The sequence below is a fragment of the Dermacentor silvarum genome, chromosome 1 (genome assembly GCF_013339745.2).
Source record: "Dermacentor silvarum isolate Dsil-2018 chromosome 1, BIME_Dsil_1.4, whole genome shotgun sequence".
NCBI lineage: Eukaryota > Metazoa > Arthropoda > Arachnida > Ixodida > Ixodidae > Dermacentor > Dermacentor silvarum.
In genome coordinates this window covers 25,991,926-26,010,495 of record NC_051154.1, presented here as the reverse complement: position 1 = coordinate 26,010,495, position 18,570 = coordinate 25,991,926, and the positions used below count along the sequence as shown (strand labels likewise).

Below are 18,570 nucleotides of genomic sequence, written 5' to 3'. Positions count from 1 at the left end.
GAATGCAATGATTGTACACATTACTTTTCAATGACAGTTGTAAACAGGACGCAATTGGAAAAAGGGTTATGGTCATCACATTGTGTAACGGAGCATATCAGCTTGGGAAAGCTATAATTTCAAAAAACATTCAAGATGTTCAAGATGTCATGTTCTCTGAATATATACTTTATGGATAGTCTATAGTACAGAATAAGGGCAGTCACTTGCTGTTTTAGGTGTTTTCTTTGTAAATATTGCATCATTTGAAAATGAAGTTCTAATTCCTTGCTCTTGAGTGTATTGTCAAAAATATTTTTTCTCTCTTCAAGACGATTTAGAAATTCAAGAAATACATGGTCTTGTTTCTTGCAAAATTTAGTCTGGAAACCACCTTGAAAGCACAATTTGGCATAGCAGTTAGGAAATTATAGTTTTTCTGGATCCTGAGTTAGGCAAGAAAGTATAAACTGAGAAAAATCAATTAAAAGATTTTAAAGCATGTTACTTTATTTTCCAGGCAATAGTAATCAATCAAAGGCCCCTGCCTGGGCCCTCCTCTTCTACATGACGTTGATTGGCTGCAGTTGATTCCTGTTTTCTCCTGTTTCTTTCATTTTATTGCTGTCAAGAGTCCTTATCTGCACTTGAAAAAAACCTGCATTAGCTCAACATGCTTCCTTGTCAGCATTCCATATTCGAGCTCCCTTTTCTCAACAACTCTAATTCCTAAATTCCACCTGCACCCTCGTTGAACTAAAGCACTGCCAAGACTGCTGCAGTTTCCACCATTCTCAAGGATAGATACTCTCTGTTTAAGGCATCTCTTCCACACTAAAGTATTGAATGATTTGTTTACATTCTATGTCTGCATCCTGGAACCTCATGCAAGGAGCTCTGGCCTACTAAGCTCATTTTATAGAGGGACTTTTGCATTGTCTCTGCCACCCACCATGGTGACGTAGTGGCTATGGGGTTGCGCTGCTAATCCTGAGGGTGCGGGATCAAATCCTGGCTGCGGCAGCCGCATTTTAATGGGGGCAAAATGAAAAATTGCCCTTGTACTGTGCATTGGCTGCACGTTAAAGAACCCCAGGTGGTTGAAATTAATCCGGAGTCGCCCACTACAGCGTGCCTCAACATCAGATCGTGGTTTTGGCACATAAAACCTCAGAATTTAATTTTTAATGTCCCTGCTGAAGCTTGGATGATCGTTCCTGGCACTGACAACTTTCCAGCGTCAACCAGGCCTTCATGCTGATTGTAATCAGAGTATTCACCTATCGTATTGTAGTCCGATTGTAATGTACCAATCCAAGTTGCAGTATCAGTTGGCTAGCCAATCTAACCTCGCCACAATGGAACATATACTTTTTTACTCGCTTCTTCCACAAAACAGAGTTTCAGTTTTCCACTCAATCTCGACTTGCCACGGCCAGAAATATAGCTTTTTTTTCTTGCACTTCTCCTGTGCGTTATGCTGCAGCCTCGATATGTCTCCTATGGCTAAAAAGCACGAATAGTTATCTTTCGAACGAGAGCATTCATTCCACATTCACTTTCTACCGTGCACTGTGGCCCTGTTTTGACAACAACACTCACGGGGGCTTTCAACAGCAAGCGGCCACTGTCACATGAAAAAAAGATCATTTTCTTCTTTTATAAAGCACAGACAGCAACCAAACTTGATGAGAAGCTTCTTTATTAGTTGAGGGATCCAGAACAACATAAATCTAGAAATGCAAATTTTTTTTAATTAGTATGTTGTAGAAATTGTGATTTTAACCCCTCATCCCCTCCTTAAATATGTTGACTGCCCACCTTTTGTTTGTTATTACTGTGAAATTACCAGAATAAAGAAAGAATTAGTCGTATTTAATATGCAACAAATTTCTTAGATTATACTAACACTTTATTTCAGGATCAACTTCCATCCAAGCTGCTTCTTTGCCCTAGGATCTCCCATTGCAATGTTTCTGGTAGTACGGGGCAACGAGACCCTTTGTGAGGACTTCAGGTTGCCAACTTGTCCGGCTTTCTTCAACATCTTTCATCCGGTAACAAACCAGTTTTCTGTAGTTATATTTGGCTGCACTTTATTGCTGGGGCTCATTGTTCAGGAGTAACATGCAGCAGGCATCCTCTTCAAGCACTGTGTGTGTTCTGATTGTGCACGTGAAGATAGCGCATCAAAAGCAACAGCACTGATGCAAATTATGATGTTTAAAGGGACCCTGAAATGATTTTGGCGATTTTGTACAAGCGTACTGAGTCGTTAGGGTAGGTCCGTCTGATCATTAAGTGACACATTTAAGTGCTCCGCGTAAAGCATGTAATTTATTATAAGGTTTTTAAAATGTGCATCAGTACTGATCGTAGTGACACCGATCCCTTGAGTTTTCAACCGCTCTCATACAATCTATGTATCTGGTACGCTTGACATCAGTTGGGCGAGCTACCCGATTAGCTACCCTGGTTGTGTCATTGATAATTTTTCCAACTTTATGATGAACAATTGTTGTTCATAATAGTTGAAATGTTGGTTAATTTGTTTCTATAAAAAAGAAATTAACAGAAAGAGAATACATCACGACAATTTATCATTACACTGAAGCACTTCTGGCACACGGCAAGGGTCATCTGCTTGTGTTACAACTGCTCCGTGTTGACGTGAGCTGCACAGTCAGTGTTGGTCGTGAGCTTTCTTTTCATGAGCGCCATGGATCACCTTTGTTACATTGTGGGCTGCAAATCTAGCAATCGGCAGGATGTCAAGCTGCGACATTGTGTCCTTCTGCAAGGCAACAGGCGAGCGGAGTGGCTGCAGCGCATCGAGCTGTTGGTATCCGATCGATGCTAGGATCTAAGCATTTGGGGCCGTCACTCCACACTGGAGGATTACTACCACAATAGAAAGTTTTAGCATGTCTGGTATTCTGGTAAATGCTGGTGGACCGGCCGTTTTGCCAGATGGGCGGAGGCTCAAATGTGAGTGGCCTGCAGGGTGCAGCCAACTGGTGGTGCAGAGCTCAATCAAACACAGATCTAATACAGGGTGTTTCATTTTAGCTGCACCAAATTTAAAAAAATTGCCTGTGGCAGATAGCACAATTATAATCCTTGATCTAAACTACTCCATGAGGCTGCCATTACTTCCACGAGAAATCAAAATGCCTAATTGAATAATTAACGTAATTATGTTAATTAACTTTATAGTAAATTATTTACAGCACATCTTTCAATCTACGACTTATAGCCGCTTAGCTTGCAAGGCGTATCCACTTGGAACGAATCCTCAGTACTGAACCAGTTTTGAGATATTAATTTTCAAAGTGTACGACGAAATGCGTGGGCATTCCAGTGAACCTTTTGAGGATAACGCTGTTTTATGCATTGAAGCTTAAAGTTAATTGGAATGCCCATGCATTTCGTCGTACACTTTGAAAATTAATATCTCAAAACTGGTTCAGTACTGAGGATTCGTTCCAAGTGGATACGCCTTGCGAACTAAGTGGCTATAATTCGCAGATTGAAAGATGTGCCGTAAAATATTTGATTGGAAAGTTAATTAGCATAATTATGTTAATTATTAAATTAGGCATTTTGATTTCTCATGGAAGTAATGGTCGCCTCATCGAGTAGTTTAGATCAAGGATTATAATTGTGCTATCTGCCACAGGCAATTTTTAAAAATTTGGTGCAGCTAAAATAAAACACCCTGTATAGAAGTAACTAAGTGTTTTCTACTTTGCTGCTGGTATAAATTTTCGGCAGCAGCGTAATCGAGAACGTCTTCTTAATTGTTTAAAATTTTTGACACTTGGGTACAGCAATATTAGCTCTGTGTTTGGCTGGTTGAGCTCTGCACCCCCAGGTGGCTGCACTGTGCAGGCTGCTCACATTTACGCCTCCGACCATCCATCAAAACGCCCAGCTCGCTTGCATTTACCAGGATACCGAGCCCACTTGGTGCTGCGACAGAACGCTCTCGATGCATGCTGCTTGGATAGCTCTCGCTGGGGACTGACACCCAGGCGGCTAGCGGAGAGGTAGAAGAGGCTTTGCACTCTTGCTTCAAGACCGGAAGTAGACGACGCGACATTGCATCATGACGCAGAGCCAATGAAGGCAGAGCTTAGCTCCGATCACTCAGCAAACCAGTTGAGGAGGAAAAGAATGACTAGGGTGGAGGCTAACTTGTAATCATCCGTAGCTCTCCTAATATGAGACGCTTCACTTAAATTGTGGCGCAAATGTTTCACTGTAGCTGTCAGTGGCGCACCGATGGGAGGGGGGGGTTCTATGACCCCCCCCCCCCCGAGGCCGAGTTAACCACGCTATTACTGACATTCCTGAGTTGTCCCACTCCATCAGTCTTAAGTGACCTCCTCAGACACTGCCATCACGCACTGCTGCCACGTCAGTTCAGGTAAGAGCTTCAACGGATGACCGCGTGCACTGCTCTGCAGACCGGCTTTCTGGCCCTACTAAGCTCTTTCAAAAGACTTTGCGTAAAACGCTAAAGAAATAAACATTGTCATCATCCTTGGTGTCATTATTATTATAATTATTAGGCATTTTATTTGCTGGTGGGTTCCCCTGGCTAAAGCAAGGAAATTGCACATTATGCGAAGTGCTTGCCAATTGCAGTGGGTAATCTTGGGGAAGTTTTAACAAAATCAAGAGAGATAGTCTCTTTTTTATTTTTGCACGAAAGCCGTCGGATTTTTTGTGTGTTGCAATTTTTCTAATTCTGCCACAAAAATTCAAAATAACCATACATAAGAGAGACGAACATACTTTGTTGCTAACTCGGAAGGTACACAAGTATCACAGAAAACATATCAAGAAGAATTCGTTGCTACAAAATACATTTTAAAATTGCCAAAAAGGGACTTTTTTTTTTTTTTGCTTCCTGTTCAAAAGCCAAGTTTGTTAATTTTTGTTTTTGTTTTGGGTGGTAATATGAATTTATTTAATTTCCATTTACAATGGTGTGTAAGTAGGTATAAAAACTGAGAAAGCAGAAAATTTTAAAGACTTTTTTTTTCAATCTTTTAAATTCATAATGCTGTGATAGTTCATAATATTTTCCACCTGGCATCAGTTACAATTTTTTTCATTCTGAAACAAAATCATGCACTGAAAAAATATGCTTGGTCTTATGCATGGGGTCATTTTGCTACCTTATGTAAAAAAGTTTGTTGAAATAAAAAAAATTGTTGCGACCCCCCTGTGACTGTCCTTATCTAGGTATCATTTGGGCACTAAGAGGTGTCTCATTTCGGGCGTGAGGCATCTCGTTTTTGTGTGCATGAACGTGTTGTCCCAATGGCACTGTGCTTTATACTGCTTCCACGCACCACACTGGCCGTGCAGCTTGGCACCAAAGAGATGGGCCTGCCGCTGCTATATCTCAGAACTTGCACATTGACCCAGAATGCTGAACAGAAACAGGCAACAATCCTCAAAATATTGCTAGCTGTGGAACCTACTCATGACTTTCCATGGTGGCGTTTGTGTCGTCTCGCAAATCAGCTTGATACTATACCATACCTGCCCAGTCTCCCGGATTACCCGGGAGACTCTCCGATTTGGACCATTTCTTCCAGTTGTACGGTTGACAGGAAAATCTCCCGGAAATTGCTGTTGTGTCCCGTTCTCGCGTCCAGCGCTTTGTCAGGCCACATTGGCAAAAAAAAATCCAACCCAATCTAATGCATCATCACATCCATCATTTGGATCATACTGCAGGCCACATGGCCTGCAGTATAAATAAATAAATATAAAATAAAAAATCTAGTTGGAAGTTCATCGTGCAAAACATTGTTAAGAAAGTAGTAGGGAAACCCTATACATGCTCTATTTCGTTAACCGCACAGCCGCTTCTTACGCTGACGGGGTTGTTCTTAGTCTCATTAAGCTAGCCAGCGAAAGCCGCCTTCTGCAACTAGCAACACTAGACTCTCCATCGTTCTCCTCGGCGTCAGCCGCTCTGGCATTGCGTAGGCCTACGGTCAGTCATGGGTTTAAAATTTAAGCAAGGAGCGTTGCGCAAAAAGTATCTTCAAGTATTTTGAATGTAGTGCTCAGCCGAAGTGACGCTGGGTAATTTGTTGATACCACAAAGCAATGCAGAGTGCGAGCGGCAATTTAACATCGTGAAAAATATGAGGACGCAGTGCCGCTCGTCCAAGACACTGGGAAACGTCAACCTCGCAAAATGTGAAAGAAATGGAATTTCTTACAATCAATTATTATCTGAAGAATTTCTCAATACCCGCCGTGGTTGCTTAGTGGCTGTGGCATTGCGCAGCTAAGCATGAGTTCGTGGTCTCAAATCCCGGCCGTAGCAGCTGCATTTAATTTGGGGCAAAATGCAACAACGCCCATGTGCCGTTCATTGGATGCATGTCAAAGAACCCCAGGTGGTCGAAATTAAGCCGGTGTGCCTCACTACGGTGTGCCTCATAATCAGATCGTGGTTGTGGGATGCAAGATCTGAGAATTTAATTAAATTTTAAATAATTCCTGAAGGCAAAATTGGCAACAACAAAATGCTTGCAAGAGTGAGACCTTGATGTTGATATGGTCTTTTGTATATGTGTAAATAAACTTGTAATGAAGTTCAGCTGGGAGTACTTAAAAATATCGACATTGGGGGGGGGGGGGGGAGTTGTGTAACCGACTGAACCCCCCCTCCCGGTCGCAATATCTCCTGGATTTAGTTTCTCCAAACTTGGCAGGTATGCTATACTTGTGTGTGCCTTATGAAAATACAGCACACTTTTAATCATTCTGTATAGAAAATGAAGGTGTGCAAATACTTATTATATTGAACAAGACAAAATAATCTAGTGTAAAAGCCAACTGAGCATGTAATCTTGAATGCATGCAAATCTCCACATAAGGCAGTTTGAAGCAGAAGCAAAACATCAATTTAAAAGGAGCACAGGAACATACTGCCAAGACGTTTTTATGACTACGTTGTAGTACAGTGCATCTGTGACTCTGCTTTAATTTCACTGTTTCTACAATGTGCATGCAAAATATGCAAGTATTGAAGCTTATCTTTTATATAGCATTGGAAACACAGATGTGCAAACATATCTGGCAGCAAGTCATATTAAGACCTACTTCTTTTCTTTTTCATATGTTCTGGAACCACTACAGTTTGACCCTGTGGTAAGTTTTCTCTTTTTCTCTCTCTCTCTCTCTCTTTGGTGTGTGTGTTGTGTGTGAGAGAGAGAGAAATTGAGTGCAGGGGGTCACCATCAAGCCCTGATTAGTGTTCTTTTATCCTGGCAGGCATACCGCATGGAAACCTTGATTGATCCAAACTTTACAGCGTGTCCTGTTTTGATTCCCCACCATAAAGGTCGCAAGCGAATGCACCTTGGTGAGTACTGAGTGGTTGTATGTTTTCATTATTCTTGTAGGCAGCAAATGCAGAATTCATCATTGTCTCACACCATTCTATGACTGACATTAACGTGTTGCTTAGGAGCTCAGAGTGGCTGTCAAAAGTTACTTTTACAAATACACTTCTAAATGTCATTTACATGGCATGACTGTTAATTTCTAAGTCCTAAGGGGACAATAAAGCGCAACGCAAAATCAGTTTAGCCTGGTAGAGTATTCTTTCAAAACTCTTATTATGATTCATTTGGAAGGGAAATGTTGATTACTAAAGGATAAAATGAAAATCAAACTTCTTGTTGAACACCTATACCTGAGCGCCGGTTTTCAAACATCACGGATTTCAATGTCAATCAGTATTTTGGCCATTTTGGCACAGAAAACATTTCAGACCATGCTAGCTTGAGTATTTCATTCCCTTAGACTGCAGTGTAGTCATTCTTGAATGACAAACAATTAACCACACCTTTGTAGACACCATGTGAAGTAACTGCGAAGCTGGTGCAGGAACATCAGGAAGGCGTCACCACCAGTCTTTCATCTTTGCATTTTTTCTGGCTTACCTAGGCTCCTCTCACAATAAGAGTGGCTAGTTTTACTGTTCCAAAAGCATAATGTTCCTCTTTAATGTGTTTAATTCTCAGGCCTATCTGGAGCAGTACGTGGAGCTTTTCAATGGTACCATGTGATCATATCCTTGGTAAAAAGTAATTTTGTACAAAACGTACAAGTTGTGTATAAAAGTTTAAAGCCAGTCGTTTCAACAGCTCAACCTGTTGGCACAGCTATGTACCATGATAAAGTTGGTATATTCACAAAGACATAGAGGCACCAGCTCTTGGAAGGGTTTTTTTGTGATGCATTATACAGTATATTATATAGCACAATTCCCAAGCTGATGTGCCAGTGCTAAATTAAGTCATGTGCAGACACTCGCTTTTGTTTCTCCTTGCTCATTATTATTATTTTATTTGCTTGCGTTTCTCAAAGACCAGAAATGTAGAATCGAAAACAGAGGCAACATTTCCTAAATATGACTACTTTGACCTTCCGCTAGTTAGGGCGCTGCTGGCGAGCTTCTTGTCCAGGTTTTACCGCTGTTATGTAATAAAGGGAACCCAATAAAAGCACATCACTGGCAATCGGATATCCAGAATTGCTAATAGGGGGGTATTCTGTAAGAATCCACCTAGCAGACTGTTCACTTCGGCTGTCGCCATTGGTTGCTGGTGGTGCTGGAACCAATGGCGACAGCCGAAGTGGACATTCCACTAAGTGGTTTCTTACAAAATACCCCCCCCCCCCCCTGCTGTCTGGTCACAAAGTACAAAACACAATTGTTTGACTACTTTGTTTGCTTATACAGTCAAACCTGCTTATAACGAACCTCCATATAACGAATTCCTGGATATAACGAAGTTTTTCTATTCCCCGCCGTTACTCCATAGAAGCACATGTATTTGAGACCTCTACGTAACGACGTGGCAGCGGGAGACCCTCTCAAAATAACAAATTTTCCCCGCCAACAGCCTAGAGATTTTGCCCCAAATTTTGTCATTTTTGCGCGAGCAGCAACCGGAAGCATCTTCTCCGCCGCGACGGAATGCGAAGCGGCGGCGGCGCACTTGGTGCGCTCGAATTCACGGCGACTGCGAGGCGAAAGCGAGCGTGCGCGAGGCGGGCCTGCATCCCTCGACCCAGCTATCTTGCTGCCGCGGGCGTGACCTTTCCCCCTCCCTTCATTCAAACCTGATCCCGCCGCTTGTTGCAGCTAGCCTAGCCCGCCAAGCCGGCGCTCTCCTTTTCCAGTTGATGTTGCCAAAGAAAAAGAAAAACTTTTTTTTTTCTCAACGCGCTGGCAGCACCACTCTTTGGTTACTGCGCAAGTCTCTGCGGTTCACTTCACTAACCTGACACTAGGACCTGATAAAACGGGTCCAAAAATTACCTGCACGTTAGAATCGAGTACGCCCCTAAATTTGCACTACCATATCGCCATCGGAATTTCAATGTGGCCGCCTCCTACGCCACTTCGAGCCTAGCTTCCGTAGCTTCGACCATGTGCTGTAGTACGTGTGCTTAGGGATTGGTCTACCAATTTAGCTAAACAGCGAATGTTTACAAGTTTATACGGCCGATAAAACTACTATCCTTACTTCGTATAGCTGTCTGCTAATTTGATGTCGCAATCAATGCTTCACCTTTCAACTGGGACTTTTTTGTTCATCGCAACTTTAGTGTATTGGGAGTAAATCTTGAGCGATAGTTGTATTTCTGTATGAAAACATGAGGTGTGCGGTATTGTAAAGGATTTTTTACCCTCTCTTTTGGTCACGGAAAACGGGTGCGCGTTCTAATCGAGTAAATACGGTAAGCGTTTCTTTTTCGAATTTTCGTGCCAGACCTGCATATAACGAAATCCTTTTTATAACGAAGCTTTTGGGAATTTGTCAATTTCGTTATATCCAGGTTTAACTGTAGTACACACACACTCCACATCGCCTTTTCATGTTCATTTCGTAGCTTGTAATACAAAACATGCTGAGTTTGACAACCCTCGACCGACACTGAAGTGAACTAAACACTAGGCTGCAGAGTACACTGCAGACAGAAACATAAAGCGCATCTTCGAGAATTTTGCTCACTTTATTGAGGCTTATGCGTAATCACTTCATGTTTTGTGACAACAAACTCCCATCAATAATTTCATGGTAGTGGCATGACAGGCTGCTGCATTTGCAGTATTTACAATTTTATGCATTCAAGTGCTTTATTGGGTACATTCATGTACCCAAGATGTCTTCAGTTATGACAAAATCTTATCGCATCCCTGCCTACACAATAACATACATCAGAGGAGAACCGCAGTGCAAAGAACTCCAGTCTTCTCGAAACGTACTCATTCTGCCAGCAATCACGATCATCTCAACGACTGCCATGTTGGGTATATAGCTCCGCTGCCTATAGGCCGTGCAAGTTGCGAGTAATATGGCACTCGAAATAAATGTTAGTTGGAAGTTCACACTTGTCCTGTCGTATTTGTTTCTTCTGCATATTTTGTCTTTGTCCTTTGCATTGGACCAGTGCTGTCATCTTTTCTGATGCTGCAGGCACTATTTGATTAAAATGAGGCATTATCCACATAAGCTTCAGTTTTCACTCTGTAATCACTAGTGCCAAGATAAATACTTGTACATTGTTGATATGTTGTCTATTCAACAAAATCCAGGACATTTTGTAGAAATGGTGGAGGCTTTAAGAATGACTTATGTTCTGTGCTTAGTTTGAGAAAGCTTAGCTCAAATCATAGCACTACTGTTAGCTTCAGTTTGGTGCATGTAAGATTGGCAGCATCAGCTATTTTTGTAATATGTGTAAAAGTTTTAACTACAGCTTTCCACAGCCTATCTCAATGCACTTCCATTTCTGCAGAAATGCAATAGAGTCTGTAGAGGCAGCGCTGCGAAGAATCGGTGTACATATTGACCCTTTTCGCGGCGATTCCATGGGCGCTGCCTAGTTGGATCACGTGGTGTCGTGTCCATTGCTTGCCTCCGCTGCCTCCATGTTTGCAATGGATGTACATACCCCCAGTGCAACCCAGGAAACCTCTGTTTCAGGAGATATCGTAGACGCTGACTGGTTGGACAACACGAAGCTTTAGCCACAGCTTCAGTGGACATGTAAAAGCGCTTTCGGAGCTCATTAAGCTTTGTCCAAATGGCGCGAGCAGCGTATATGTAGGATAGTTCGTTTTCAGGTAAAACCTGATTTTATCCGATTTTTACACCCCCGAAGATGTTTCAGGAGAATCGGGTTAAACCCGATTTCTCCCCGAATTCCAAAACTACATACCAACTTTTTTTTTTTTTTTTAACTCTGCGCGGAGTTTGCAGCTCGATCCTGTTGGCTTAAGTGAACTCCAGTGACCTGGAGACTTCATTTCACAAGCTGCGTCCAGCACTGTGGACGCTCACCGCATGACACAAGAAAACGAAAGACACTGGATGGCTGGTGTAAAAAGGATGAAGATCTCCAGATCGTAACGAAAGACAGTGAAGGCAGCCGCATATTAGTGTGCAAATATTGCAACACCGAGATGGTCACCGATCCAGCGAAGAAGGCCTACAACCAAATTCGCGAGCATCTAGCGTCATCCCATCATGAGATGTTCAGTGCACTGACATTGTTGTGCCTAGCTAATGGAAGCTGTGATGTCGAGAGAACTGAGAGATCGGACAGGTCTGGGATGGACACCGACACGTTGCGCATGCAGATCATAATGTATGTTAACAAGGATCTGTAAAAATCAATGACCAGCTTTTCGTGAATAAAATGTTTCATTTCCTTGAAGTTATCAAAGCTCTTACTCTCACATTACTTCGAAACAAATGCCAGACTTCGGAGTATTTACTAAACCCCCCCCCTGATTACCAGCTTGAAATAGATCCCTAGTTTTAATGTGTTAGCGTGAAGGAGCTCGTGATATCCTCCAATTAAAAAAAAGGAGGGAAAAAATGGGAAAAAAAACAAATATAATGTATTACTCAGTAAATTTGTGAATTTAACCCGAAACAACCCGAATTTTGGAATGGTTCCACAAAAAGTCCTATTCCTACCTGATTATCAGCTTGAAAAATAGCACCCGATTTTTACCTCCCGAATTTAAAGGAATATAAAACCCGAAAACGAACAACCCTACGTATATGATGCTTGTTCTAAAGGCGAGGCTAAAAATATATTCCAAGCTATCTAAACTTTATGCTTATGAATTGAATCAGGATCAGTGTGTTTTCCTATTCATTCTTTATTTGGCACATACTTTGAAGCAGCGGCTTGTCACGTTTCTGACTGTGAAGTTCGTCGACCGGTACAGTCACCTTCTGATTATTTTCTGCCTAATCCTCGCGGGTGTGTTCATTTGCAATAGATTTGTTCTTGCTGCACACAAGACTTGAAACGCAGCTATTCTGTACGTTGTAATAGCTAGTAGCAAAGATGTATTATCACTAATAACTTGCTTACTCCAGTGGACCGTCGTGGGACTGTCGTGCAACATTCAGCTTTGACCATTCGTGTTCTGTCGGTGTAGTCGCTGTCACCCTGCTTTGGCGCTGCATTGATTCAAGTGTGCATCCATTCACATATTCGTAATACTTTGGCGATAGAGTGTGCGTAAGTTGCGGTAGATGTGTGTAGACAATGTGCGCGAAACTTACTATGACAGGAAGCGGCGCTACTCCCTTGGTTATTGTTTGATGAGCAGTACTCACGCTTGCCGACGTTCCGGGGTTGAAGTCTTTCCTTTTGAGGTTAGCGATACAACACTGGCAGATGACTGAAATTTTTTTTATCCACGAGGAAAGTCGTGCGTCGAGAAAGGCTGGCAACACAGGCTGTCCGTATGTAGCAATGGTCCGTGAACTTGGTCACACTTATTCATTCCATTCCTTAATATGCCAGTCACTATTTTTGCAGCCAACTACTGCACACGTCTTCAATCCACCGGTCCACATTTTGCAGCATGAATGGAGCACAGTGTGTAAGCTACAACCCAGTTGCATTTACGACAGATGATTGCACAGAAACAGGGCAGATGCAGTAATGGTTTCGTATTCGTTCGCTATCGCTGAGGCAACATGCGGCGCGCCGCCGAAGGTGCCATCTCATTTGACGAGAACAAACTGCTCCGCGAAAAGGGGTAAATATCAGTAGCGCCCCCAGGATCTCTGCCAGGGGGGGGTTGACAAACTGCCAATACCATCTAAACAGCACTAATTTCAATTCCTTCACGGGAAATTGTCAAAAAAATGCGCTTTCTGCGAGTGTGCAGATGATTGCGCGTCTTACATCTTAGTTGCAGCACTCAAATGTGTAAGGGAAGAAAATGGGTTAAACAAAAGGGGGGGTTAAGTCGGCCTCAAGGGGGGGTTACAACCCCCGAATCCCCCCCCCCCCCCCCCCCCCCCCGTCGGTGCACCACTGGTAAATATTAGCACTTCATTCTGCATTTTAAACATAAAGTAATCGTGAACCTCTTCTGGCTGGCTGCATGTTACGAATTCCTGACACCTACTGTAATCTTTCAAATTGGGATGTTCTAGATCAAGTCCACAACTTTGTTCAAGTTTACACCTCTGTAACACCATAACAAAAGCGTGCTTCAAATCTGTGAAATGCATTTGGTGAGAGTGTTTAAAGTAGACATTTTCAGCACATAAGTTTATGCTATGCAGATTTGTTAGTTTGGTTATGCAAGCTTTGAAAAATTTCAACAAAGCAGCAACAACGTACCATTTTAAGAAATCGGGGACACCTGTAATAAATCAAATCTGTCGTTCGCTGCCTTTTTTAACAAAAATGTTGTTGAACATTGCTATGGCTTTATGTGTACACACAAAAATTGTTTAATTGCAGCAGGAATTGCCCAGTATCGCTGCATCATCATGACCTTTAAGCTCTCCTGGCATGCAGTGTGAGAGTTTAGCATCATATGTGTAAGAGTGCAAAGCCTGATATGTTGACAGCTGGGTCTAAGCACTTTGCATTATTTTTGTGGCAATAAAGTTCTGAGCTCTGGCAAAGATGTAGCAGAATTATTAATTCTGAAGCATCTGCAGTTGACGTAGATTCTTCGCATCTTCTTGTAGGGCATGTTTCGTCATACCTGTCTTCTTTGGCACTAAGCATGATTTTGCAACGTCTGTGTTGCATTGCATTTTTGGTGCATTGTCCAAACCTTCTCTTCCAGAGCTTAAAGAGAGCCTTAGCCGAATGGGTTCAGACTTGAAGCAGCGGTTCATGGATTCACTCCGATATACATGGAACTCACTGAATGAATTTGCCCGTGCTCATCGATCCTCGCCAGCACAAATGGAGGCAGAGGTGGATCGTGTGCTCCAGGAAGAAATCATCCGTCAAGCTGATGCAGCAGAGGTTGAGAGTACAGGTAAGCTTTTCACTGTTTTCGTAGCTCTTTCTTTTGCAAGACAGTGACGGGTACGCAGGCTTCTTTTTTTTTTTCCCCATTGATGATGATGATGAAATAAACTTTAATTTTCGAGACGGTGTTCCCGAGCGTTTGAGCTGTGGATCACTCTAGGTGGGAGGGTCCCTCATTCCAGGAATCCTTTGGCCGCGATAGCATCCCGGGCTCTGGCGACAAGACGTCGTTGTTCATCCAGGGCCGGGGTGGAGATCTTGGCCTCCCACGTCTCGGAGAGGAGGTTCACGTCTTCGGACGTTGTATGTTTGGTAACGGCATCTTCGGGGCGCCATTGAAGTTTCACTTTATGAGCACAAGTTAAAAAAAAGCCCTGCAACTCTTTTTTTAATGAAGTTTCAGTAGCAGTCAATGGTGTTTTACAACCTGAAGGTATATGAGGCTATAAGACATGCTCTAGTGGTGAGCTAATTTTGACCATGTGGCGGTAAAGATGCACCTAAATCCAAGTGCACAGGCATTTCTTCATACCACCCTCACTGGAATGCAGGCACTGCAGCTGTGAATTGATCCTGTTACCTCCTGCTCAGCAGAGACACCATAGTACCACTACCACTGTAGTGATCAAACCAATGTCCTAAATATTGGGTAAGGAGTACACTGGCTTGTAGATATTTTCACGCAAGAATAATTCCTGCTTTTCCAAAGTGCTTTAATGCATGAGAGCAGTTTGTAGTGTCTGGAATTCCCAAAATAATTCCTGACCACAACAACCATGCAGTGGTTAAACATTCCTGTTCGGCCAGAAACACCCAAATAAACCTCAGTTTTCCAAAAACCTCATGGGCTGGGGGGTCATGGGGTCGATTCTTTCGAACGCGTGGCCCAGTATGGTATGGCTCACTGGGATATACAGGATGTTTCATTTTAGCTGCACCAAATTTTTTTAAATTGCCTGTGGCAGATAGCACAATTATAATCCTTGATCTAAACTACTCAATGAGGCGGCCATTACTTCCACGAGAAATCAAAATGTCTAATTGAATAATTGACAGAATTATGCTAATCAAATTTTAATTATCTTACAGCACATATTTCAATCTACAAATTATAGCCGCTGAGTTTGAAATGCGTATTCACTTAAAACGAATTCTCAGGACTGAACAGGTTTCGAGAATTAATATCTCGAAACTGGTTCAGCCCTGAGAATTCGTTCCAAGTGGATACGCCTTGTGAACTCAGCGGCTATAATTCGTAGATTGAAATATGTGCCGTAAGATAATTAATTAAAAAGTTAATTAGCATGTAATGAAGAAGACAAGACAATGACGAAACAGTCAGCAAGCAAGCCACAGTGTTGGTGGTAACCACGCACCCCGAGCTTGCGCTTGGCTGGATTTTAGCTGCTTGTTGCCCCGCCGCTTCTTGACGTTTCCCTGACGTTTCTCGCCGTTCCTTGACGTTTACACGTCAATAAATCACGTGACAAGCGTAATTATGTTAATTATTCAATTAGGCATTTTGATTTCTCGTGGCAGTAATGGCCGCCTCATCGAGTAGTTTAGATCAAGGATTATAATTGTGCTATCTGCCACAGGCAATTTTTTTTTAATTTGGTGCAGCTAAAATGAAACACCCTGTATTGCAAGTTCCACTGCGCGCTCCCTCATTATTTACGACCTCGCGTTCGGCTATTAAGATTGTTCTTGCTTTCTCTCCAACCTGTTACTTACAAACTGCACGCAGGATATGCGCTTAATAGCAAGAGCAAGCGCTCCAACCATGTAACTATGCCCCACCGTTCCATCGCTGTTACCACGCACAGATTTTGCAATTCCTTTCCAGAAACGCGCTGAGTGTTTTCACCCAAAATTTTTTTTTTCGTCATTCTGCGCTTTCTAAACCATCCTGTAGCATTTTCATGTCCTAAAAGAAAGGAACCTGCAACAATGAGCATGCATGGATCCCATATGTCAGAGCGGTGGTACCGCTTATTCAGTCACATCTCTCACTTTATAATTACAAAACAAAACAAGCAATGCAACACGTTTGTTTTGTGATTACAAAGTGAGAAATGTGCAAACAATGCAACATGTTTTTCCAGATTACATTAGTTCAAGTCAGTAGACTTAATTTGCTAATTACAAAAAAAAAATCAAAGATGGACTTTAAAAAAAAAAAATTTTAAGTACCGTCAGGGTCCTTCAATACTTTTCTCCTGGTCATGAAACTCCCGCGTAACGCTATGGGAGAGCTTCATATAGCGCCCGCAGTTGCGGCGCCGCGGCGCTGACGTCGCTAGAAGGGCGACGGGGAAGGCGGCCGCTGCCGCCGGAAAGCGGAGTGTCGGCGCGGCGTGCTGTTGTGCGTGTTTGTTTTTTGTTTCGCCGGAACGTGTCTCTCCATGTAGTGACATCGACACTTCGTAATTCACCATAGCAGTTATTACTAACATTTGTTGTGAGCCAGGCTGCCGCTCCGGATACAAGGGCGTCGACGAAAAAGTCTCCCTATTCTGTTTACCAGCCAACCCGGAACTACGCGACAGGTGGAAGCGAGCAATCCCGCTACAAGAGACTGCCGGGTTCTCGTTTGAATCGAAGTACTTTCGCGTGTGCGAAAAACATTTTGATGCCGGAGACATTGTTCGTGCGGACGTGTGTACAGTGAATGGAAACGTTGTGTCACTGCCACGCGATCGACCCAAACTGGTAGAAGACGCCCTTCCGAGAAATTCCAAGGCGTATCTGTGTACTTGTCTAAGCCTACAGAACGTTCGCATGCACCGAAACGGCGCCCACCTGCGAGAAGGCTGCGAGCGGTATCTTCAAACCGCGCTGAAGCCGAAGTAGCGGCCGTCACAACTGCAGACGTCACCGATGCAGCCGAAGAAGAAATTCACGGTAAGTCTGGTGCACACCTTTGGAGTATGCTACTTGCTCACTACGCAGGCAAACTGACATCACTCTCATTACGATATTCGTTCTTGGTCACTCTTTGCAGATGAAGTACGAACTGTACTCCTTCGAACTGTAATCGCCTTGGCGGTGCTGATGCAGAGTGCCTAACAGAGCATGCCGTTTGCTTTGCCTCAGAGCTGCAAAGGGTGAACGACCAGCTTCGCAGTGTGAAGCAACAACTTCATTCGTGTCAGCGGTAGCTTGCAAAAGCGGAGACACAGGTAAATGAAAACGTGGCATGCAGGAAACCATTCAGAAGCTATCGGGCCGCGAGATGCTCATTATAGATCAGTGCATCATGAAGGCAAATATGAAGTCCACGAATTCAGTGCGGTAAGCCCCCATTCCTGATGGGTTTTTTTTTTTATAAATCGCGACAGTGTCTGTGTTTTAGAGGTTTACTTGAAGCGCGGCATTTACAATGAACGTGCTTACTTTTTGCTTAATGATCCAAACGAAAAAGTGATAGCGCTGACTAAAATGAAGATGCGCCACGCCCACTCTTAAAAATGCAAGATCTCTTTCAGCATAAAGAACCTATTGCTAACCAGGTAAACCTTTTAATAACACACACCAAAAGAACTTGCAGAGTAGCTGTGCACTGTATAGAAATGTGATAATGATTGTCTAACCATTTGATGCTAATGGGCATACACGTCTCGTTTTAAATGCAGTGAAGATCTATTATGCTTTCTGGTGCTTAAAATTTCACACCCATGTCATTCACTGAGTGATAGAGCAAGATATTTGTGTTTCAGATTGATACCCTGGCAGTTCTTTTGGACGATATACTACTGGAGCCGGCTGAGTGCATGCAAGATATCAATCCTCCGGAATCAACGAAGGACTGCATTTTGGACTACCTTGGTGTCTAGATTGCAAGAAAGTTTGCTAAAATAAAGCTGCAAGGACTGCCTCCAAACACTGAGGAGAACCTCCCGAAAGCCAAGTGAACTGACCGAAATAAAGACTAGGGGATTTTTGGAAGTGCCATCAGACCAGCTGCTTTGCCTTCTGCAAATTGTGGACGAGCACCTAGAAGTGTGCACCGTGGACAATACATATAGCCTGTTCCAATGTCTACATGAACATTGTTGAAGACATCCTGCTGGACGACCGTACTTCCTCGGCCAGTGTTGGCTGCGCAACACATTTTGTACGCACTACGGCTGAAGTTGTGCACTTTTTTTTATGAAGTGCCGTTTGCATTTTTTACACGCGAAAGGAACACACTATTTCGTGCTGGTGCTCGTTCATCCTGTCCAGCCA

General features: G+C 43.0%; 1 protein-coding gene across 1 annotated transcript in view; it reads left to right on the top strand.

The window, feature by feature from the left end:
• The window catches only part of LOC119458264 (phospholipase DDHD2-like), a 46,993-nt gene that overhangs the window by 20,681 nt on the left and 7,742 nt on the right, over positions 1–18,570 (top strand). The window contains exons 7-10 of the mRNA XM_049665621.1: positions 1,901–2,036; positions 7,153–7,164; positions 7,288–7,378; positions 14,150–14,347. Of these exons, the coding sequence (XP_049521578.1) occupies positions 1,901–2,036; positions 7,153–7,164; positions 7,288–7,378; positions 14,150–14,347 (437 nt within the window). The remainder of the gene's footprint in view (positions 1–1,900; positions 2,037–7,152; positions 7,165–7,287; positions 7,379–14,149; positions 14,348–18,570) is intronic.